This window comes from Trichomonas vaginalis, chromosome V, assembly GCF_026262505.1.
Source record: "Trichomonas vaginalis G3 chromosome V, whole genome shotgun sequence".
In the NCBI taxonomy this organism is placed as follows: Eukaryota; Parabasalia; order Trichomonadida; family Trichomonadidae; genus Trichomonas; species Trichomonas vaginalis.
The window spans coordinates 29,205,008-29,229,599 of record NC_067207.1 but is presented as its reverse complement, the minus strand read 5'-3'; the positions used below and the strand labels follow the sequence as shown (position 1 = coordinate 29,229,599).

General features: G+C 31.3%; 10 protein-coding genes and 2 pseudogenes across 12 annotated transcripts, besides 3 other annotated features; 6 read left to right on the top strand and 6 right to left on the bottom strand.

Moving 5' to 3' along the window:
* Nucleotides 1-125: 125 nt before the first annotated feature.
* Nucleotides 126-1,724: a mobile genetic element.
* Nucleotides 1,725-2,436: 712 nt separating this feature from the next.
* On the top strand, nucleotides 2,437-3,415 carry TVAGG3_0423850 (e2F-like (mammalian transcription factor) family; the record flags this gene model as incomplete). Its single annotated transcript, XM_001302611.1, has 1 exon — nucleotides 2,535-3,272. One exon carries the CDS (start codon nucleotides 2,535-2,537, stop codon nucleotides 3,270-3,272), a length of 738 nt encoding a protein of 245 aa, XP_001302612.1.
* Nucleotides 3,416-3,715: 300 nt separating this feature from the next.
* TVAGG3_0423840 (malic enzyme) lies at nucleotides 3,716-5,009 on the bottom strand (the record flags this gene model as incomplete). The annotated part of the gene is made up of 1 exon (XM_001302610.2): nucleotides 3,809-5,005. The coding sequence occupies one exon, from the start codon at nucleotides 5,003-5,005 to the stop codon at nucleotides 3,809-3,811; it is 1,197 nt and encodes a 398-aa protein (XP_001302611.2).
* A 725-nt stretch (nucleotides 5,010-5,734) lies between these two features.
* On the bottom strand, nucleotides 5,735-6,297 carry TVAGG3_0423830 (C2 domain (calcium/lipid-binding domain, CaLB) family; the record flags this gene model as incomplete). The annotated part of the gene is made up of 1 exon (XM_051233511.1): nucleotides 5,800-6,285. The coding sequence occupies one exon, from the start codon at nucleotides 6,283-6,285 to the stop codon at nucleotides 5,800-5,802; it is 486 nt and encodes a 161-aa protein (XP_051103241.1).
* A 604-nt stretch (nucleotides 6,298-6,901) lies between these two features.
* On the top strand, nucleotides 6,902-7,489 carry TVAGG3_0423820 (C2 domain (calcium/lipid-binding domain, CaLB) family; the record flags this gene model as incomplete). Its single annotated transcript, XM_001302607.2, has 1 exon — nucleotides 6,902-7,414. One exon carries the CDS (start codon nucleotides 6,902-6,904, stop codon nucleotides 7,412-7,414), a length of 513 nt encoding a protein of 170 aa, XP_001302608.1.
* Nucleotides 7,490-8,032: 543 nt separating this feature from the next.
* Nucleotides 8,033-9,395: a mobile genetic element.
* A 1,072-nt stretch (nucleotides 9,396-10,467) lies between these two features.
* Nucleotides 10,468-10,683, bottom strand: TVAGG3_0423800 (uncharacterized protein; the record flags this gene model as incomplete). The annotated part of the gene is made up of 1 exon (XM_051233510.1): nucleotides 10,468-10,683. One exon carries the CDS (start codon nucleotides 10,681-10,683, stop codon nucleotides 10,468-10,470), a length of 216 nt encoding a protein of 71 aa, XP_051103240.1.
* Nucleotides 10,684-11,818: 1,135 nt separating this feature from the next.
* Nucleotides 11,819-22,477: a mobile genetic element.
* TVAGG3_0423790 (uncharacterized protein) lies at nucleotides 12,485-13,246 on the top strand (the record flags this gene model as incomplete). Its single annotated transcript, XM_051233509.1, has 1 exon — nucleotides 12,485-13,246. One exon carries the CDS (start codon nucleotides 12,485-12,487, stop codon nucleotides 13,244-13,246), a length of 762 nt encoding a protein of 253 aa, XP_051103239.1.
* TVAGG3_0423780 lies at nucleotides 13,287-14,185 on the top strand (annotated as a pseudogene). Its single transcript has one exon. A coding segment is annotated over exon 1 (899 nt).
* Nucleotides 17,973-18,269, top strand: TVAGG3_0423770 (uncharacterized protein; the record flags this gene model as incomplete). Its single annotated transcript, XM_051233508.1, has 1 exon — nucleotides 17,973-18,269. One exon carries the CDS (start codon nucleotides 17,973-17,975, stop codon nucleotides 18,267-18,269), a length of 297 nt encoding a protein of 98 aa, XP_051103238.1.
* On the top strand, nucleotides 18,578-20,623 carry TVAGG3_0423760 (uncharacterized protein; the record flags this gene model as incomplete). Its single annotated transcript, XM_051233507.1, has 1 exon — nucleotides 18,578-20,623. A coding segment is annotated over one exon (2,046 nt), but the record flags the coding sequence as incomplete, so codon positions are not given.
* A 245-nt stretch (nucleotides 22,478-22,722) lies between the features above and the next one.
* On the bottom strand, nucleotides 22,723-23,305 carry TVAGG3_0423740 (uncharacterized protein; the record flags this gene model as incomplete). The annotated part of the gene is made up of 1 exon (XM_051233506.1): nucleotides 22,723-23,305. A coding segment is annotated over one exon (583 nt), but the record flags the coding sequence as incomplete, so codon positions are not given.
* Nucleotides 23,306-23,330: 25 nt separating this feature from the next.
* Nucleotides 23,331-23,783, bottom strand: TVAGG3_0423730 (uncharacterized protein; the record flags this gene model as incomplete). Its single annotated transcript, XM_051233505.1, has 1 exon — nucleotides 23,331-23,783. One exon carries the CDS (start codon nucleotides 23,781-23,783, stop codon nucleotides 23,331-23,333), a length of 453 nt encoding a protein of 150 aa, XP_051103235.1.
* A 28-nt stretch (nucleotides 23,784-23,811) lies between these two features.
* On the bottom strand, nucleotides 23,812-24,568 carry TVAGG3_0423720 (annotated as a pseudogene). Its single transcript has one exon. A coding segment is annotated over exon 1 (757 nt).
* Nucleotides 24,569-24,592: the final 24 nt, after the last annotated feature.

The window sequence follows — 24,592 nt, the reverse complement described above, 5'->3', positions numbered from 1 at the left end:
GATTACGAAGTACTAAGGATATTTCAGAGATAGTTAATGAGATAGTTCTAATTCTCTAACTTATATTGAAGAAAGGACGAATTTATGATATTTATCGAAGAGTGGTCAAAAACTTGTGATTTGAAAAAGGTACATTCACTAGGCGATAACAGTAAAATGGGATGAAAATAGGATAAATAGCATCCCTATATAGTGCCTAACAATATTTATACGGGCCAAAAAAATTTGGCTAGAGATTTGGCGAGTTAGAAAACTTAGAAAATTGAGAGGGATTTTTATTTTTGAATTTTTTTTGGAAAGTTAAAATTGCGATTAAAAATCGATTTCCGGGAGAACTAAGCATCTCATCATATATTTAAATCGATAAAAATATTAAATAATAGTTGAATAGTATAACAACGTGAAATTATGGCTGAATATACAGAAAAAATGAACATATTTGACATTTTTGAAAATTCATACGTTAGATGGTGACAGACTCATAAACTATACTTTAGCTAAGATTGATATATGGTTTCAACAACACATGGTTAAAATCGTAAAAGTATTTTAGATTTCAAAAAGATATATATGGTAATATAATGGAACAAAGTCAACAAATAGCATGTAAAATATGTTATAATTAACTTTTTATTAGATCTAATAGTATAATCGAATGGTTTCCAGCTTTATGGTTAATTATTTTCTTTTCGAGCTTCTCTTTAACCGTTGTATTAAGGTTGTAAATTTTTGATGCTAGAAACTATGGAATCTTCTTTGCTGCTGCATTTTTCTTGAGAGTTCTTGCAATTTCGAATAGATCTGCGCATTGTATGAAATGGAGGCTTTAAAATATCTTGAAAACAGAATAGGACTGCTTTTCCAAAGGAATGCTTACTTGTAAATCAGAGAGTTTCAAAATTGAGACCAAGATTATCATCATAACTTTCGATTTCGCTGCGAAAAGGAAGACAAGTAATTAACAAATCATTTACTGTTGTTCATCAAAAGAAGAAAACTTTGATAACAACTAATGATGATAAAATAAAGCTATCTTTTAATATTTTAAATTGATAAGACATTCAAAATATTTGAATGGTTTAAAATATTTTCTTTTAATTTCTATAAGATATTATCATGATTATATAATAAAATTTAAATTTTTATTCAAAAAGGCAATATTTCAAACTTTTAATTTCAAAAATCTTAATTCTGCAATAAATGTATTTAATTGTAGCAAATTTAATGATCCTTCGTCATGCTTAGCAATTTGGAACTCATAAATTAATGATTTCTTCAAGTAAAATTCTGCATTATTTCAAAAGTCAATAATTCTCTAGTAACTTTTCTTCAAACCCTAACCATTATATTATAGGTATAATGGAGAATAATTGCAAAGAAAGATAGCTGAATTTACTGGGTAGTTCTTGTGATGCGAAATAATTGCAAATTAACACCTAGTTTTAACAGCATCAATCTCTTTTTGCTCTCATTTAAATGCATTCGCACACTTTAATTTTGAAATATAAGAGTTTTGGAAATTATCAAATTTATCTGCTCAAATACTATAGATCTTCATAAGTGTTAATAGAATCACCAGCCTTACATATAGTGTTTAATATAATGATGCACATCATACTGGGATTTATTCCTTATTCATCTAGTTATTATAAGATTTACAACCCCATGAAAATTTAAAATTTTGTCAAAAATAGTGAATGTACCTTTGATTTGAAACATAACTAATAATTATGAATATAAAGGGCACTAAATTTTTAATTTCAAATATATGATTTCAAATTGAAATGGAAAACAATCTCTTGAAACTCTAATGGAATACTTAATAGAATCGAGGCACGGTAAATGTTAAGAATCTAATGCAAATTTTGAATTCAAAATTCTTAAAAGACAATTGACATGATTTGAACATGAGTCATCGTGCCGTCTATGAATATAATTATCTTTATTACTAGAATTTTATGTTTATATTGTTAAACATTATTCTTTCAATCAATTTAGAGTTCTCAGAAAAATTTAAAATTAAGCAAAATCATTTTAATTTTCGAGGAAAATGATAAAAATGAAATATTTTGCTATAATTGTTGCAATACATCTATTATAACATAACTTTATTTTGGAGGAATATTCAATTTTAAATGATATTCAAAATTTTCTGTCTAATGATTTATTATTCTATCGATTTCTTTATTACAAATTGATAATATTAGGTTTTCACTCAATTTTGAGAAAGAACTGTAATTTTGGAAATCTAATTATTTCATATCTCCATTATATCTAGCATCAAAATAATCAACATCATTTTTATATTGCCAAAAAATTAATTTCTCAAAAATTTATTATTATTTATAAATTCATATAATTAAAGAGTTATTTAAATTAAAAAATACCGTTTACTCAAAAAAATCTCGAATATAAAAAATTAATATACAAAAATGCTAAATACTTACAATAATCAATCAGATTTTCATTTTCGAATTCAATGAATTTATTCAATTGTTATTTTTTGAATGGTTATTACTGAATTTATTTGAACGATGATAAGCCTCATAGATTATGGATCATATGAAGTGCTCAAAGAATGTCCACCAACACATAAGAAAAATGATAAGGAGAGCAAATCTATAACAGAGATATTTGGAAAAATGGTCAAACATTTCGAAAATCATCATTCTAAGAATCTAAACGTAATGAATGTATCTCTTCAATTTAATATTCAGAGCCGTAGGGTATACGACTTCTTTAATGTATTCTCCGCCCTTGGAGTTTGCAAATCACAATACAAAGGATCAATTTCTTGGCTTTCAGTTAATAATATTGCAGATACAATCAAAAAGGCTTACTATGAAATTGAAGTTGATTCTGACAACTTCTCATTTCAAGAATTATTTTCCTTCGAACAGTCTCCTTCACTTGGAGCCCTTGCAATCAGATTTATTACACTTTACTTCTTCTTAAATGTCAATATACTCTGCATCCATGATGTTGCAACTTTGTTTTTGAACCCAACTTCGGATAGGAAGTCTTTAGAAAGAAGGTTGTATCTAGTCCTGGGCATACTAGAGATAGTTGGTTTGGTTCATCACTCTCAAAGAACAGGTGAGTATCGAATCACAATAAATACTGAGGAGGTTGTGCTTGAAGTATTGGAGTTAAAAAAAAAGAATTTAAAAAATTATAGTATTCTTAGCCTCCTCAATACCGTTAATCAAAAGTATTTAGATACGATATTCCCTCTACGCCGAGAAGAATACTTGAAAATAGTTCAGGGATAATATGTTTTTATTTTTATCATGTACCTTTGTAATTAATAGCGTAAAGAAAAATTGTTTTGTTACTTAAATAAAATTTCAATTCAAAAGTCTAAAATCTCTTTCATTTTGTGAAAAACGAATCGCATTTAGCCCATAAATCGAAAATAATCTGTAAATCTAGGTATTTTTCATGTCTATTTTATTACGATATTATGATCCGCTTATTGTTATCGATCGGATGACAAATTTTTTACAATTGCTACATTTCGTTAAAGGTATTTTTGTTTAAAAATAGTGCAAGACACATATATAACTTTAAGAAATTCGAAATACCTTTACAATAATGGATTCCAAGAATAAATTTCGATTTTTGGAAATTTAACTCCACAGATTTTATAAAAATGGATTATACACTGATATCTTTATGGTAAGTTCATATGTAATTAATACTTTATACTCATAGCTTTTGATGTTTTTTTGAAAAAATTGAACAATTTTTTTAATAGAGGATAGTTTAATTATTATTAATATTGAAATAACAAATGTTAGTTGAAATTTCACTGGTTGATGCGTGCGACACTTGACTTGATGGCAGCTTCTGCAACTGCCTTAGAGACGGTCTCCTTGATGCGCTTGTCGAATGGGTTAGGAAGGATGTAGTCTGCACTGAGTTCTTCGTCTGAGACGAGTGAAGCAATTGCGCGTGCTGCGGCGATGTTCATCTCGTTTGTGATGCGTGATGCGCGGACATCGAGTGCACCGCGGAAGAGAGCTGGGAATGCAAGAACGTTGTTGATTTGGTTAGGGAAGTCTGAACGGCCTGTGCCAACAACGGCGGCACCAGCTGCCTTAGCTTCATCTGGCATGATCTCTGGGATTGGGTTTGCCATTGGGAAGACAATTGGCTTTTCGGCCATTGACTTGACCATCTCCTGTGTAAGTGTCTTTGGTGCAGAAACACCGATGAAAACATCGGCACCCTTGATGACTTCGGCGAGTGTGCCCTTCTTGAGGTCTGAGTTTGTGATCTCCGCCATCTCAACTTTGATGTCGTTCAAGCCGGAGCGGCCTTTGTAGATGGCACCTTGTCTGTCTGTGAGGATGACATTCTTTGGATTGACACCGACTGCGATGAGGAGCTTGATGATGGCGATACCTGCTGCGCCTGCACCACTTGTGACAACCTTGATCTCTTCGATCTTCTTGCCGACAAGCTTGAGTGCGTTGAGGAGTGCGGCGAGTGTGACGATGGCTGTGCCGTGCTGGTCATCGTGGAAGATTGGGATGTCGCAGATCTCTTGGAGACGCTTCTCGATTTCGAAGCAGCGTGGTGCTGAGATGTCTTCGAGGTTGACACCACCGAAGGAGCCTGCGAGGAGTGAGACAACTTGGACAATGTCGTCGACGTTCTTGGAGCGGACGCAGAGTGGGATGGCATCGACATCACCGAAACGCTTGAAGAGTAAAGCCTTGCCTTCCATGACTGGCATGCCGGCTTCTGGTCCGATGTCGCCTAAGCCGAGAACTGCGGTACCATCGGTAATGACAGCAACTGTGTTCCAGCGGCGTGTGAGGTTGTATGAGAGGTTAACGTTCTTCTGGATCTCGAGGCATGGCTGTGCAACGCCTGGTGAGTATGCGACGGAGAGATCTTCTTTGTCTTCAACTTGGCAGCGAACGACGGTCTCGATCTTGCCGCGCCATTCCTTGTGTGCTGCAACTGAGAGTGATGCGTAGTCTTTCTTGGTAGACATTTGCGAAAAATGATGTCAGCTCTCTCTCAATCGCCTTTTCTGGGTAAAGCGGTCATACTTTCTGAGAGTTCATTGAATGAAATTTTCTCTCTTCTCAATTTTATGAGCGGTTCATACAAATCAAAAATTTCCAAACGAAATCGGGCCAAAATTGTTTATCTACATGCATATTAGATGCAGAAATTTTTTTACAAAAATGTCAATGAAAAAAAATTTTCCCAATATTCCCCTTTTCTCCTTCTCAATTTAACACTTTGAAAATTTGATATGAAAGTATGCTTTTAATATGAAGTACTAACAAGAAACAGTAGAATATCATATTAACCAAACTTTTATTTACTAATTTTTGATTTCGATTTCAAGAAATGATAAGAATATTGCATATGACTATGTCATTTTGTAAATAACATGAAGTACATGTAACAATTTTATGCGATTTTGATCAATGTATTATGCATATTCCGATCAAATTTGATTATCAACAAATCTTATATGCATATATTCTGAACACAGCTTTTCACATATATACTTTATGCGAGAAATAAATGACAGCTGTTGGAACGGATGTCGTTTTTATTCATCTTATGTAAAAGAATACCTTGATTTAACCGTATTCACATAGTGAGATCATGGAAATGGAAGCATTAGGTGATATATTAGTCTGATATATGTATATTGTTAAATGATAATTAACAAAAATAAATAGAAATATAGAGTAATTTAAAGGATAGAATAATAATATTTAGTAATAAACAGTGTTATATAGTAAATGTTTTTCTTTTGATAGAAGTTTCTTAGTGGAAGTATGTTGCCTTGTGTGGGATCTCAGGGTTTGCGAGAATCTTTCCGCCTGCTGGAGCGCAGAATGCTGAGCTGCCGTCTTCGCTGAGGTGGACGCTGATGCGTGCACGAGCTGGGACTGGCATGTTGTGTGGGCTCTTGAGTGTGAATTCCTCGCTGACAACTGTGTTTGGCTCGAAAGCAGAGAGGCGGAGCTCGACTTCACCGATCTCTTCGTCACCACCGAAGAGATGCTTCTTGAAGAGAACGAGAACGAAGGATGAGCGAGCTGGATCGTTGTATCTGAACTCCCATGTCTTGTTTGGATGGTTCTTCTCGTTGAATTCGGCGGCATGACCCATGAAGCTGCTTCTTGGACCAACACGTGCAACAAGTGTTGTCTTGCCGCTTGTATGGAAGCTGCCTGTGCTGACACCGTCAACGCGGATATATGCGTAGTTACCGCTGACCAATGGCATGTACTCGAAGTTGTTCATCATATCTTGCAATGCTAAAAATGAAGACCTACCATTCTCTCAATTTTTGAGAGGCTCTACAATCAAGTTTTGAGAAAAAATTAGGTCATTGTTTCTGATGCTTGATATTTTATTTTTTCATCATTGCAGCACTCACGGAGATGCGAAAGATTTATCGAATAACTCGAGAAAATCATAACCGAAATTTATTCATGAAAAAGAGTTTTGAGAGAGAAATACCCAATTTTTGATTGAAAACGATGATTTGCTGAGACATCAACTTGAATTACTAATCATATTGCCCTCCATTCTATTCATAAATAGACATTTTGATTTTGGTCTGTCCGATCACAAACGAGTTTATTTCTTGATAAAATATCTAACATAATCAAGTACTTGGTCATGTTAAAGTTGATGTCTCAGCAAATCATCGTTTTCAATCAAAAATTGGGTATTTCTCTCTCAAAACTCTTTTTCATGAATAAATTTCGGTTATGATTTTCTCGAGTTATTCGATAAATCTTTCGCATCTCCGTGAGTGCTGCAATGATGAAAAAATAAAATATCAAGCATCAGAAACAATGACCTAATTTTTTCTCAAAACTTGATTGTAGAGCCTCTCAAAAATTGAGAGAATGGTATGTCTTCATTTTTAGCATTGCAAGATATGATGAACAACTTCGAGTACATGCCATTGGTCAGCGGTAACTACGCATATATCCGCGTTGACGGTGTCAGCACAGGCAGCTTCCATACAAGCGGCAAGACAACACTTGTTGCACGTGTTGGTCCAAGAAGCAGCTTCATGGGTCATGCCGCCGAATTCAACGAGAAGAACCATCCAAACAAGACATGGGAGTTCAGATACAACGATCCAGCTCGCTCATCCTTCGTTCTCGTTCTCTTCAAGAAGCATCTCTTCGGTGGTGACGAAGAGATCGGTGAAGTCGAGCTCCGCCTCTCTGCTTTCGAGCCAAACACAGTTGTCAGCGAGGAATTCACACTCAAGAGCCCACACAACATGCCAGTCCCAGCTCGTGCACGCATCAGCGTCCACCTCAGCGAAGACGGCAGCTCAGCATTCTGCGCTCCAGCAGGCGGAAAGATTCTCGCAAACCCTGAGATCCCACACAAGGCAACATACTTCCACTAAGAAACTTCTATCAAAAGAAAAACATTTACTATATAACACTGTTTATTACTAAATATTATTATTCTATCCTTTAAATTACTCTATATTTCTATTTATTTTGTTAATTATCATTTAACAATATACATATATCAGACTAATATATCACCTAATGCTTCCATTTCCATGATCTCACTATGTGAATACGGTTAAATCAAGGTATTCTTTTACATAAGATGAATAAAAACGACATCCGTTCCAACAGCTGTCATTTATTTCTCGCATAAAGTATATATGTGAAAGCTGTGTTCAGAATATATGCATATAAGATTTGTTGATAATCAAATTTGATCGGAATATGCATAATACATTGATCAAAATCGCATAAAATTGTTACATGTACTTCATGTTATTTACAAAATGACATAGTCATATGCAATATTCTTATCATTTCTTGAAATCGAAATCAAAAATTAGTAAATAAAAGTTTGGTTAATATGATATTCTACTGTTTCTTGTTAGTACTTCATATTAAAAGCATACTTTCATATCAAATTTTCAAAGTGTTAAATTGAGAAGGAGAAAAAGGGGAATATTGGGAAAATTTTTTTTCATTGACATTTTTGTAAAAAAATTTCTGCATCTTATATTTCAAAATTAAAGTGTGCGAATGCATTTAAATGAGAGCAAAAAGAGATTGATGCTGTTAAAACTAGGTGTTAATTTGCAATTATTTCGCATCACAAGAACTACCCAGTAAATTCAGCTATCTTTCTTTGCAATTATTCTCCATTATACCTATAATATAATGGTTAGGGTTTGAAGAAAAGTTACTAGAGAATTATTGACTTTTGAAATAATGCAGAATTTTACTTGAAGAAATCATTAATTTATGAGTTCCAAATTGCTAAGCATGACGAAGGATCATTAAATTTGCTACAATTAAATACACTTATTGCAGAATTAAGATTTTTGAAATTAAAAGTTTGAAATATTGCCTTTTTGAATAAAAATTTAAATTTTATTATATAATCATGATAATATCTTATAGAAATTAAAAGAAAATATTTTAAACCATTCAAATATTTTGAATGTCTTATCAATTTAAAATATTAAAAGATAGCTTTATTTTATCATCATTAGTTGTTATCAAAGTTTTCTTCTTTTGATGAACAACAGTAAATGATTTGTTAATTACTTGTCTTCCTTTTTCGCAGCGAAATCGAAAGTTATGATGATAATCTTGGTCTCAATTTTGAAACTCTCTGATTTACAAGTAAGCATTCCTTTGGAAAAGCAGTCCTATTCTGTTTTCAAGATATTTTAAAGCCTCCATTTCATACAATGCGCAGATCTATTCGAAATTGCAAGAACTCTCAAGAAAAATGCAGCAGCAAAGAAGATTCCATAGTTTCTAGCATCAAAAATTTACAACCTTAATACAACGGTTAAAGAGAAGCTCGAAAAGAAAATAATTAACCATAAAGCTGGAAACCATTCGATATATACTATTAGATCTAATAAAAAGTTAATTATAACATATTTTACATGCTATTTGTTGACTTTGTTCCATTATATTACCATATATATCTTTTTGAAATCTAAAATACTTTTACGATTTTAACCATGTGTTGTTGAAACCATATATCAATCTTAGCTAAAGTATAGTTTATGAGTCTGTCACCATCTAACGTATGAATTTTCAAAAATGTCAAATATGTTCATTTTTTCTGTATATTCAGCCATAATTTCACGTTGTTATACTATTCAACTATTATTTAATATTTTTATCGATTTAAATATATGATGAGATGCTTAGTTCTCCCGGAAATCGATTTTTAATCGCAATTTTAACTTTCCAAAAAAAATTCAAAAATAAAAATCCCTCTCAATTTTCTAAGTTTTCTAACTCGCCAAATCTCTAGCCAAATTTTTTTGGCCCGTATAAATATTGTTAGGCACTATATAGGGATGCTATTTATCCTATTTTCATCCCATTTTACTGAGTAGTAGGATATGACGGGTTTAGTGACTTTTTTTGTTACATCTATATATAGACGATGCATTAAAATATATTTATTTATAAATCATTAAAAAAATTAACATTAATTTTAAAATAATTTATTTTTTTATCTTTTATAAAATAATCTATATATAGATGATGTCAGATATTCCGCGATTAATTAAACATTGTTTAAATCCTGAATGGGTTAAAATATCATCCGTGTAAAATTTTAGAACTTGGTAACGAAAAACTTCAGAAAAAATTAAACGAAAGACTATCAAAAGATAGAGTTGAAAGAGTAAATAAACTCGCTAAAGGCAATGGTAATGATGAAGAAGAATTTGATGAGTTCAACATAGAACTTTAAAAAACTAATGATTATTTGAATTTATGAAATCAATTATTTGATTCATTCTTTCTTCAATCTCTTCTATTCTTTTTGTTAAATCATCTATTTTCATTAATGAGGTGATTCTTGATTGGGGAATAGATTTCAAACTAACCACTCCTTTTATTTTTGAAATTTTGAATCCATCAACTTTAAACATTTTATTCAATTTACACGTTGTCAATTCTTCAAATAATTTTTTATTATTAGCATAATAGTCATTAAATTCTTCAACAGATGAAAAAATTTTTATTTCAGTAATTGGTTTAACAACGTTTATTTTTTGTTGAACATTTTCACTTTCATTTATTTCTTCCTCCTCTGTTTCATTTATTTTTAAAATCGGTTTCATTTATCATTAAATAAAAATTAGAATATAAGTGATGAAATATATTTTTTAATTAATATTAAATCAGAAATGGCGGCAGGATTCTTTAAAAAATTATGGGATGGAATTAAGAAAGCTGCGGGTTGGGTTTATAAAAAGATTATTAAACCCGTTGCAAACTTTTTGGCACCAGTAGCGAAAACGGCAGGAACTATCATAGGTGGAGTATTAGGTACTAAAGCAGGTAATCCGGCGATGGGAGCACAAGCAGGTAACGCAGTTGGTGGAATTGCTGAAGGAATACTTAATAAAATAGGAGGTAGATAGTGGAAAAATAAATTATTTTAAAATTATTTTTATCTTAGTATCGGTTGTAGTCTTTGATAAACTTTTTCTCCTTTATTTAAAACTTCTCTTATTGGGGCAGCTTTTGGTGTTATTGATTCAGCAATGTCACTAATTGCTTCTTTATTCTTAAATATCCAATTTGCTCCCTTCTTCAATGTTTCCCAAACTTTACTCGCCCCTCTTTTTACTCTATCCCACAGTTTCTTAAATATACCTGCAGCCATAGTTGATTATTTCATTAAAATTAAAAATTCATTTTCATCTTTTAATTTTGATTTTTTATTTATTAATAAATGACGACTAACTATTTAGTGCCAAACACTAAACCGATTAATGGAAATGTGTTTCATTCATTCGAAAAGATAAATGAAATATTCGCAAAGAATGACGGTAGAAGATATTATAGAGAACTTGAAAGTTCATGCTATGACTCTGATACTCCATATTTTGATGATAAACAAACTCATTTAAGAATTACAAATCCAGCTCATGATGTGAACCAATTAGGTGACACATATATTAAACGCAAAGTTAAAGCAACTCTAGTTTCAAATAAAGCTTTCACATGTGATGCCGCTTTTAAATGCATGCGTTTATTCGTTGGTTACAAATCATCAAATCAAAGCTTTAAACAATTAGAAGTAGAAACCGAAAGAGGTGATGCCGGTTATCTTCAGATGGATTGCGCCCGTGAATCTTTTGCATTTGCAACATATAAACCAAAATCAGAAAGGAAAGTTAAAAAGTTTGTTCATTCGTTATATAATAATGTTCAAAAATATGATAACTCAGTATGTGGTAAATATATTGACCCTTCAGAAGTTTTCAAGAAAGCAAATGAAGAAGTTGATGTCACTTTTGATATGATTATTCCGGTAAATGATTTGTTAGCATTTCAGGCGTTCGATGATTATCCTAAATCATTTGGTGATATCATTCTTAAATATTATGTTTTCAGGGATACTTTAGTATTTTGTCAGGTTGACCCGTTAAGAGTTGCTGATTTACAAAATTACGTTTATGAAAAGATAACTGATGAAAATTATGAAAAGATTATGAATCATGTTTATAAATATGATCGCAAATTCCAACAAATCGGACTTCCTGCCAAATTAATTACAAGCTTAGCCCGCTACATCTGCTGACGCAACAGTTGATAACGTTATTATTTCATGCACAAAGATGGAAGTTTTAGAGGATAAATGCATTACACCAGGATACGGTTTAATTGAAGAATCAGTTAAAGCAATACCACGTTTATTCAGTAAGGAAGATCCATTCATGATTCCAGCTCAACATATTGACGTTCGTTCACTAAATGGAGGTTGCATCACTCCTGAAGGTATTAGCTCAGATTTCTCATACGCTCTTCATAATGTTACAGATGTTGTGTTAACATTTCCGAAGAATGCAATGCAAAGAACGGTTTTAGAAAATCCAATGCTTCGAGGTCTTCAGGTCACTATAGATTCCAGAAACTTCCCCGATCAAGCGATGACCACAGTGGGTGACATATTCTTTACACGTATGCTTCAAGCTTCTGATTTAGATGGAGTGAATGAATGCACGGAAGAATACGAGGACTCATTAACTAGACCACTGAATGATGATGATGGCGCGCCATTAGCTAGAACATGGAAAGACCAAACTTCATTCTTATGCACTATTCCAGTTCAACGTGATGGAGCGGGTATATTCTTTGATGGATTAGAAACTTTCAACTCACAAGTTACAGTACAAGTGAAAGCTTATCCAATCATTCAGGGTGAAAATGACACTTACTGTTCAAAGGTGACAAATCCTCCTCAGGTTTGGTTTACTAGGACTACATATTGGACATGGACACCGGATGAAGGTTTGAAATATCATCCAACAGGTACACCACCACAGTATAGAAGTTCATATGATGAAATATTGATGAATAGAAATGTTTAAAATTATAAATTTATTTTTGATTAAATGGATTTAAATTCATCCACCCCTTATGAAGAATTAGCAGGAGTATATAATACATACGTAGATGATATGATTAATGAAGCATTGAGTGATAATAGAAATGCTCTATCTAAGGAAAAATTAATGAAAATTCCATATTCTGAATGTTACTTAAATTCAATCACTGCAGCAATTGGTAAACAGAATAAAGGTAAAACATTAACGATATTAAAACAAATTATCATTATTGCTAACACTTCCCCCCATTCACATGTGTTAATTTATATCAACCGTTCAGGTTCACCTTCAGATGATACATTTGAATCTTTAAAGCATTTAATCAAAATTCCAATTATTTATTTATCACAAGAAGAAGCAGAAGATTATTTAAAAAACTTTTTAATGTATAAAGAATTATATAATACAATCAAGAAGCAAGGATTAGAGGATAAAATTATTGATAAACAACGGGATGAATTATTTGAAACACTTTCTATTTCAAATTTTGATAGAGAATTTTTGCATTCACTCATTTTTCTAGATGATGCAGTGAAATCAAAACTAATAACAAATGAGAAATCATATTTTAATCAGTTATTAACTCAATGTCGACACATTCAGTGTTCATTCTTTATGGCTGTTCAATATTTCAAAGCATTAAGCACAAACATTAAATCAAATCTATCAACACTTTTCATTTTCAGTGGGTTTAGTCGTCAACAGTTGAACGTTATGCTTTATCAAGTGAATTTACCAATGAGCATTAATGAACTTTACACACAATATCAGCAATTAGGTGAACATGGAAAAATAATAGTTGATTTAAATAAAGGAGGTGTTAAATTTGATTAACTTTTTATAATTAATTTTTATTTTTTATTTATAATTAAACATGACAGAAATAGCAAATCTTCTACAGGTTCCATTAAAACAAGGGACAAACAAAAAGGGTGCATATAATAGAACTATGAAAGTTCCTGATGGAATGAAAGAATTAGTTCATATTGTTGCTGGTCTTCAAAAAGATGTTAAACAAATGAGAAACGTTTTAACATTACCAGAAGCTCAAGCATATGCCAAACGTCAAGGTCCAAATTGGGAAGCACACGAAGCAGACATTACGGGTCCAAATGGAAAACCTGATGGTATAAATGAAGTTTTCGTTACTGATGGTCAAGGTAATATTAAAGTCATAAATGGTTATAAATTAACTATACTGATTATCCTAAACGTAAAGCATATAATGAACGTTATCCTATGCAATTTGATGAAAATGGAAAAGCTGTTAAACAATACATTGGAGAAGGTGAAAATGGTCCAATTAATTCATACCGTTATAATCCATATTCTTATTTCAATGAAGAATTAAATGCTATTGAAGAGGGACCGGATGGATTACCACGATATTCTAACCAGTTTGATGGTCAATATGCAAATATTAGACCTGAAATTTCAGCTAAGAAATTCTTTAAAGTTGCTTTATTCGATCCAGTTTTCGCAAATGTTAAAGATGAACTTAAACAGCAATTCCAACCAATTATAGTAGCAAGAATTGCATCAGGTGCTTTATCTCAAGCATTCAAAGATTTAATTAAGAAACCATTATATCAGCAACGAGGTTTAACTTATGATTTAGTTAAGGAATCAGATAAAAGAAAATTTGAGAAATCAGATGATTATAAGAATGCAATTAATGAATATATTCGGTCTATTAATTACGATGAAACAGCTAAAAATCAACTTCATGAACAAATACAGGGAATAATAGATTCAAAAGTTCCAGCAAAATAAAAGTTTAAATATATTTTTTTATTCGAATATAAATGAGAAGACGTTTCACTAGTCAAAAGAACACTAACGCAAAAGCAGAGATTACGGTTGGTTATAACGTAAATGATGATAAATCACGAATTATTCAAAATGTTAAAGTTAATGTTAGCCCGAATTAACAAGGTCAGCAACTCAACCAAATTTATTAACTCGTGACTTACCGAAGAATGAGGAGAATGAAGAAAACCATGAGAATGGAGACCCAATCATTTTATCTGAACCCGGTAAAGAACCTGTTGAAATTCCCACTTATCCAACATACCCCCACCTCTTTCATCAAACATCGAGAACCCATATAAAATAGACATTAATTCTGAATTAATGAAAATTTACCGTGATATAATAATTAATAATTATGATTCAATAATAAATTTAATTGACCAATCCGGTTTAATTATTTTACCTTATGAATCATTAATTCACATTATCGCCATTCTTTGTGATGTTCAAGATTCAGACGTTAAGATTCAATTTTTCATAGATGATGAGGTTTCATGCTGCGGAACAGTTGCAAAAATAAATCCTATAAAGGATATTAGCACAATTAAGATATCAAAGAACGGAACAACAACTGAACTTCATTTAACATATAATGATATTTATAATAAAATAGTTGATGAATATAAAATATCACTTGAAAAATTCTTTGTTAAGGCTATTTAATATTCAAGCATTAACATTATCGAATAATAATCCTTTGAATCATAATCAATAATAATTGACCTTTCACCAGTTTCTATCGTTTGTTTTATTTCTTTTTGTTCCCCACTATCCGGATCGGTCATTGTAATTGTTTTTGTTATAGTATCAGCTTTATCTTTAACTTCAATCTTTTTTCCATCGGGATATTTAAACCAAAATTCCAAAAATTCGATATTGTCAATCTGTTCATATTTTAATCTATCAATTACATTTTTAATACCATCTGAAAATCTTATGAAATGGTCATTATATGGGTTTGATTGAACTAAATTTGAATGAAGTGAAATATAACCTGTTGATGAATATGACACTGACTCATATTTTCTGAAAACACTAAAATTTATAACATGAATGAATTTCTTATTCGTTGAATTTATGAATTCTTGAGGTAATCTTATTCTAGTTTTATTTATCACTGGAAAATAACGCTTTACCATATTTTTAATCGTAATAAAAATGTCAATTATCAATATTATTTCGAATAATAACTGTGAATTAAATTTAACAGTTAGCGGAATTTATAATGTTACTCTCGTTTCTGTGAGTGGTAAATTTAATCCCATTCTTTTAGACCCTTCAGATTATATATCATTTATTAAAGATGACCATGAGCGCATAGCGGCGGGGTCGTAGACCTTGAAAAAACGTATGATATGTATATAAATAACGTGATAGCGAAATGGGATATTAACACGATTTTAAGTTATTTAAATGAATCATTTATCGTATGGTATGAAGAAAATTTTAAATCAAAACCTGATAAACTTTTTGAACTTGATGAAATAAATAACCTTATTAAATTCCCGCTGAAAATTAAATTTTGTACTCCTCATCTTCGTTCATTGTTGGGGATATTAAATTTTGAAAAAGATGTTGGGGATGTTTTGTATTCTGACACTGGTTCCAATTTCATTTTAATCAAATGTGATAAAGTTAATACCCCAATGAGATTTTCACATCAAACATTAGACCCTAACTCTTACCCATCAATACAAAACATTTTATCCATCAACTTAAACACATTTTCTTTATCATATCCGTTTCAATTATCCGGGAATTCATTTATTCTTCATTCAAAAGATTTATCAAATATTAAATTTAGAATAACTGACCTATTTGATTGTGATTTAGAATTTATGAATGAAATATTATGGCAATTTCAAATAGAGAAAATAGCTGATGAGATAACGGATTAAATATTTATTTTTAAATCGTAATAAATGATTAAACAACAGCAACTTAAGGCGCAAAGCACCCAGGTCCTTCAGACCATTACATACGCCATATATGCATATAATTCAAAGACGGCAGAACAAACGCAAAGGTTGAAATATGGAGATTTGGAGATAGTATTGAAAAATGACCGTTTCGAATTCGTTTGCAAAGGTGGTGCAGTGATATCAAATATAAAAGAAATTTTATTTATGAATTCAAAATTAAAGGAATAACGGATGATATAACATCAATTCCACCAGAAGAACAGAGATATTACGCATTAAATGCATTTCCTAAAGTTTTGAAGATTGGAAGATTTAATTTAAATGAGGAATTCATAGAAGGTTTCCTAAATGACATAATGAAGAAGGTAGATAAGGAATACGTGGATAGTGAATTAATGAAGAAGGCAAATTTGGTTTATGTTGATGAAAAAGATAATGAAATTAAAGAAAAGGTTGAATGGTATCATAAATGGACATCAGAGACTTTTAAAGTTAAAGCTGATACAGGATGGGTTTTAGGATGTTTAGACCTTAAAGCAGATAAAACTTATGTTGATGAAAAAGATAATGAAATTAAAGAAAAGGTTGAATGGTACCATGAATGGACATCGGAGACTTTTAAAGTTAAAGCTGATACAGAATGGGTTTCAGGATGTTTAGACCTTAAAGCAGATAAAACTTATGTAGATGAAAATTATGCAAAGAAGTCGGAAGTAAATGATGTGATTACAAGCATGAAAAATGAAATACTTCAAACATTATATCCTATAGGCTCTATTTATACATCAATGAACTCAACAAATCCAGCAAGTGTTTTAGGTTTTGGTGAATGGAAGCAGATTGTAGACAAATTCTTATACTGTGCTAAATATTCAAAGCAAACAGGAGGCTCAAAGAAAATTAAAGAAGCAAACCTTCCACCGCACATTCATACAGGAACGACAAACTTTTCTGGCGACCATAGACACTCATTAAGAGACCACCCATTATATAACTCAGACTATGAAGCTGGTTATGATGTTTTATCTCCATCTTATAACAATTCAGCAAAAAAGACTTTTCGACAAACTGAACCAGGAGGAAATCATGTCCATACTTTCACAACAAATCCAACAGGCTTGGGTAAAGATTACATGCCACCATTTGTGACTGTATTTGCATGGTACCGAATGAACTAAATATATTTTATGTCTGTAATTAATTAGGTAATGAAGTAGCGGATGAACTGCAGAAATAAATTTTATCGTAAATGGTTTTTAGGTTATTCAATAATTAATTATTTTTGAATAACTGAAGGTGTCACTACGTCACCATGTGTCACCAGGTTAATTAACTTCTCTTAAAATTACTGACAACATGACATTTTGACAACATTCCCGGAAATTTGATGCAGTCCAAAAATAAAGTTAGTTTTAAAATTATTTTTATTTATTTTTTTTATTTTGTATGTAAGAACAGAAATGTCAGTCGAAGCACAGACGTTCACGAACAAATCTAATGGCGAAACATTCACAAAAGGCACTTATAATGGTATTGAAGTCTTACGTAGAGACAAGGATAGTTACATTAATGCAACAAAGATGTGTCAGCAGTTTAGGAAAGACTTTTGAAAGTTGTTGGAAAATAAGTCCTGGGAAGAGTATTATAAGGCATTTTGTGAAGAATATAGCAACAGTCCGAATTCCAGCGGTTGCTTTTTATACAAAATTCATGCAGGAATTCCTGATGAAATCAAACAGGTTAGAGGAACGTATGTAGACCCAAGACTTATAAACTATATAGCAATGTGGGCTTCTCCAAAATATTGCATAGCAGTTGGAAAAATTATGGACTCCATAGACAAGAAAGTTCATGAGAAGTTAGATGAAGAAGAACTCGAAGATACAGTAGAGAATACAAAACATTTGTTTGAAGAAGAAGTTAGAAAAATGCATGAAAAACAATTAGAACATGAACGTGAGATATGTTATGGTTATAGAGATTCTCCATACGAACTAGACCAATGGGAACAAGAAGATTTAAAGAGAGAATTTAGAGAATATGAACTCGCTAAGATAGCATTAGAAGCTGCAGAAAAGAAGTTAAAAGTTTGGGGTCATTTTGTACAAAACTATTGTGAGTAAATGAACCATTTATTTTTGTCATAAACGACCAAAAATATATTTTATCGTAAATGTTTTCAGTGTCACCATGTCACCAGGTTAATTAACTTCTCTTAAAATTACTGACAACATGACATTTTGACAACATTCCCGGAAATAAATTTTATCGTAAATGTTTTCAGTGTCACTACGTCACCATGTCACCAGGTTAATTAACTTCTCTTAAAATTACTGACAACATGACATTTTGACAACAGTCATGGAAATATGATGCAGTCCAAAAATAAAGTTAGTTTTAAAATTATTTTTATTTTTTTATTCCTATATAAATGACAGCAACAAACAACAACAGCAACTTTATCGTTTCTGATGAAAAAGTTATTGATTCATTAGCTGAGGAATTAGTTGTGGCAGAAACTAAAACCCTCAACGAAAGAATTGGTGAAAACAAGATTGATTTACATAACTACCTCAAACACGATGGAGGAAGAGGAAGGAAAACTGGTATGGCTTTATTAGTAAATAAAATTTCAAATTTAACGATTATAGATGTTGATATCAATAAATCGTACAATGATGAACTTAAAGAAACAGTTAGAAAAGATATTTTATCAAAACTTTCGGATAAAGATGTTATCGTTAAAACCGCTTCAGGAGGTCTTCACATTTATTGTAACACTAATTTCTTCTATTCAACCTCGAACAGAATGATTAAATGCTATTCCTGCAATGATTATGATATCGATATCATGACTTCTATGGATGATTCAAAGCGTTCTTTAGTAGTTATGGCTGATTCAAGAGTTCGCAAGAATGCAACAGAACCAATCAATACATACTCATTCATTCGTGGAAGTTACGACTCGACCATAACCAGAACCGTAAACGATATATTAAATGATTTGAATATTAAGGTAAGAGTTGAACAGAAGAACGAAGAAATAAAGACTATCATGAATGAAAACAAAGATGTAAACATTGACGATAAACTTGCCCTGAGCATAGTTGATGGCATCGGTGATTTTGAAGTACATAATGACGGTGGAAACATGAATTTAGAAAAAGAAGTTACATTATTCACACTGTTTCAAGCAATTAATTCGTTACCTAATCATTTAATTAATGAAGCATACGATAACGTTTATAACTTCTGCAATTTAACTGAAAATGCAAAAAGTAATTTTGAAAAAGCACGTAGTAGATATGCACATTTAATGACTTCTCCATTTGTTTTAGTGAAGATTCTAAAACTATATCAAAAGGAATATTATGATGAATACGTTTTGCCTTTATTACGTAAGCCAAAAATAACATTTGATATAAAACTTGATGACTCGTTTTTGATAACAGATATTAGACGCAAGGCTGAAAATCATCAGTATAAAAACAGTTCTGAAGTAATTGAGGATTTATCACGTGTAATCCGTTTTGTAGATTGTGGAAATAAATACTTCATTCAAAAGGACTATAATATCCACGACAAAATGAATCAAATATCATTCGTTCTTCAATCAAACATGAAAGAGTCACTCAAAATGATTAAATTATTTAAAGAAGAAGGTAAAACAATAACAGCATGGGATGTACTACTAAATCAATTGTCTTCATTAACCGTTAAGGGTGTTTGCTTTAAATCTGATTCTCCAGATGTTTTCTCAACGTTTCAAGGTTATAAATACAACGTTCTCGAAAAACCAGATTACTCAAAAATTGAGATGTTTATGGATTTCATTAAAGAAGCCATTTGTGATAATAACGATGAAGTGTATAAATACCTTCTCGGCTGGATTGCATCAATGATTCAACATCCTGGAATCAAGAATGAAACAGCAATTATTTTGAAAGGACTTCAGGGAACAGGTAAAAACAGATTTACAGACATTATTTCTGAACTTCTCGCCGGTTATTCATGTAAAAACATTACTGAAATAAGTGAGCTAACGGGTAATTTCAATTCAGTAGTTGAGAATAAAATGTTTCTTGTACTTAATGAACTCAAGAATGTAGGTGAAGACAGACTCGCAAACTTCAACGCTTTGAAATCAATTATTACGGATAATGAGATTAGAATTAATGAAAAGAATCAACCCAGAAGAACTGCTCAGAATGTTGCCAATTTCATTTTGGTAACTAATAACGTCTACCCTGTCAAAATTGAAGTTGGAGACAGAAGATACGTAGTTTTAAGAGTTAATGGTAAATTTAAGGGTCAATTTGATTATTTCAAGAATTTGATGAATTCATGCACTAAGGAATTTTATGATAATTTACTGACGTATTTTATGCAATATGACCTTTCATCATTTAATGTACGAATCATACCGATGACTGAAGCCAAACAAGATTTAATAGAATTATCAACAAATCCTTTAGATGTATGGATAAATACACATTATGATGAATTGTGTGCAGGTATGACGTGTAAAAATGCTCTATTCTGCAAACCATCAGACATGAAAGACAAAAACTTTCAAATGAGCATTAAGGATAAATGTGATAGGAAACAGAGAAGAATAGATGGTAAACAAACATGGTGTTATGTTTTGAAAGAAGAAATGAAAGGATTATATAAACAGGTTGAACCAAACGATAATGAGGATTCATTTACTGATGATGAAATACCTGTAAATGAAGCTTTATAAAGTATGATTGGAATTTATTTTTGCATTAATCCTGCTGTGTTGTCAAAATGTCATGTTGTCATCATTTTTAAAGAAGTTAATTAACCAGGTGACACATGGTGACGTAGTGACACCTTCAGTTATTCAAAAATAAGACATAAATGCCCTCCTCCTTTCGTACCTGTTGTCAAAATGTCATGTTGTCAGTAATTTTAAGAGAAGTTAATTAACCTGGTGACACATGGTGACGTAGTGACACCTTCAGTTATTCAAAAATAATTAATTATTGAATAACCTAAAAACATTAACGATAAAATAACTGATAACAAAATTTTATTTTTATATAAATGGATACCCCACAAGCTCAAAATTTACCACGAATCATAACAAGGGAGGAAATGATAAAAATGATGCAAGAACTAATTAAAAACAACAAACCACGAAAACCGAGAAGATGCGGTTATGCAGTAATGATGGAAAGAAGAACCCAGAAGGGTTCGGCGTCTCGAAGAGACGTTGTCGAAGAGGAATAAAAATTAAATTTGGATAGAGTTTAAAAATTCATCTTTATTAAATTCATCTCTTCCAATCAATTTATTTATTCTATTAAATTCTTTTATTTTTGCTTCACTCAGTTTAAGGATTGAACGGTAAGTTTCTAATTTTTCGATTATTTCTTTCCTCTCTTTATCGTTTTCATTACTTTAGTTTTATGGGCATCAGCCCCGCCGCATTGCGGCTTCTTTTTGTAATAGCATATTTTTGATTTAATTCTGTTTAGTTTCTTTTTATATTCATTGTCTGGACTCTGAATCTTAATTGAATCAGGACTCTTGGATGCTTTGTTGTCACTCATTTCTTACGAAATAAAAAAATTAAATATTATTTAAATATAATGGAGTAATAAAATAAATCGGAATTTCTATTAATTTATTGTAACCTCAACTAATGCATTGCCGTTAATATATCTAACAAATTCAGCTATTGTGTCAAATCTTCGTCTTCTTTTTGTCATTGATTTATCAGTTTTTCCATAATCGAGATGAATCAAAACTTTATCCCCTTGTTTAAAATTCATGAGCCCCGAATTAATTTGTTCACGTTTAACATCATTTAACCTTTCCATTTGCTTTCTAATATATTCCCATTCTTTTGAAATATCATTTTTCATTTCCACTGGTTTCATGTTTATAGTTCTATGCCATGTATTATTGTAATAATATACTAACTGCTGTATGATGGAGTCATGATTTCCATCCCAGTATATCTGACCGTTAACCCCTAACGCATCTCTAAGAGTTCTCATTACCGCATCAACTATTTTATTATGAAACGTATATGGAGGATGAAAGTAAAAATTAATTTGTGGGAAATAATGAGCCATAGCTGCCTGAAATCCTTTATCACCATCACCCCTTATATTATCTACTCTTTCATGATCTAGTAAGTATTGAATAGCTCTTCTTGTTTCCTGTTCTGTTTTCCCTTTCACGGAATGCAATATAAATATCTAGTGTTAATGTTAATGGCAAATAAATAAGTAACGTTTCCTTTTGAATATTCCAGATGATCGATTTCGTATGAATATGGATATGGTGCAAATGAAGGGCGACTAAATTTTTCCTTTAACGGTTGAATTTTCGGGTCAATTGGTTTATTTAATATCTTGAAATCCTTTTTAAAATCTTTTTGCTTCTTTAATGTTTGAAATGGATATAATAAAGTGAATGATGAAGGATTAACTGAAGGAGGTTTTGGTTTGGCAAGTGGTTTAATTTTATCTGCTTTGATTTTGGATGATGAAGTTTTGGATTTTCCTTTCATTAATTCTGGATGTATTCTATTCATTTGTTTTAAATATGCTGTATATAAAGGTTTGATATACTTTCCCGCTTCGAGTTTATGTTGAAGGATGAATTCCAAAAGTTGATCTTCATTTAAAAGTCGGGCTGAATATGGTTTAACTAATGAATCATAAATTAAAGCTTGTGCTTCATTTATGGTCTGAAGGACCTGGGCGTTTTGCACCTTTAGCTGTTGAACATTTGCTACTTTCTCTTTTGGTGTTGTTTTCGGCTTTTTCTTCTTTTGTTTTTGTTCCTTTGGCTTTTGCGGCTCAGGATTATATAATTTATATAATTCATCAATATCTTCTTCTGTTAATACTTTATTTTTGAAATCTTTCAACTGTTTAAGTTGTGATTTAGTTTTTCCCTTTGTATATTCATTATTTTTAATTTTGTCTTTAATTTCAGAAATTATTTTATCATGATATTTCAAAATTTCATTTTTATAATACGAATAATAATAATCCATATCATCACCCGTTATATTTTTATTATGTTTTTGGAGATATGATTTTAATTCATAATAATTAAGAAAATTTTGATTAAGTACTAAATCATCAATTAAATTTTCTAAATCTGCGTTATCCATTTTATATAAAAATAAAATAAATGTTTTAAGGGTGCCCACCTCTTTGAATCATAGTATCAAAACCATTATTTACATATTGAATCGCATCATTAACGGTTCCTCCTTCTAAAACGGTATCAAATGGTGGAGTCCAGATTTCCTGATGATGATCATAAAATCCAGCAAAATTAACCGTATTATTAGGTAAAATATGAATCTCAGCGGTATATCTTCTATCTAAATTTAGATGCCTTATATGTATACCATTACTACCCGGATAAAATCTCAAACCTTGATTTTGTTGACGCATCAAATTATTGAAATTTCTTTCTTCAGGGGTGAATGTTCTTCTCCGTTGACGTTGTGGTGGTGGTTGTTGCTGCGGTTGTTGATGCTGTGGTGGGATTTGAAAAATTCGTTGTGGTTGATTATTTGGAATCTGAAAGTTAAAACCATTTGGTATAAATTGATTTGGTTCCTTTTGTCTCTTCTGTGGCATTTCATTAAAAATAAAATTTTAAATTGTATTAAATAAATGGCATACAACATCCATTTTCACAACATACAGCCTTAGTGTGTGCTCCTGTTAATGCAGTCTTACCGATTGTTAAGCGAGTCATTGACCCGTTTTTAAGTTGTAAATTAATATTCTGACCATCAAATATCACTTTATCATTTATTATATCCAAATAATTTTTAGGTGTTAATTGTTTATTTTGTCGTAAACTAACACCTTTCATTTTTTGTGCAATCTTTTTAAAATCACTTCCATCAATTGAACCGTTGAATGATGTATAACACTTAGGGCATAAAGCAACCATGTTATCACCTTTTTCTCAATTGCTAAACCCAATAACTTCTTCTCATGTGCTTTTTCTTCAGCTTATTCTTTAATTTAGGTTTAAATTTCTCATCAAAACAGAAGAAATCAAATGGTGCGAATTTGAAAATGTTTTTATCATAAAATTTTTTATCGGTTACAATCGCCTGAAATGCTTGAGTGTTAGGAAGACTTGGATCGCCAGCAATAGCCCAATAAGATGAATCAGTATCACCTTCAATGAAATGAAAACGATTAACATTCATGCATTTATACATAAAATCATAAATGAAAACCAAATACCAGTATTTTGCGTTATCTAAAGTGAAGAATGCCTCTTGTAAACATGTATCACATCTATAAAATCTATCTTTAAGCATCACTTGATATGTATCCTCACCTATTTCTCTTATGTTTTTAAACTTATTTGACATACATGCAACGCGTGCCTTCTGTGCATTCATTATTTTAGTCTTTGCGTAATTTTG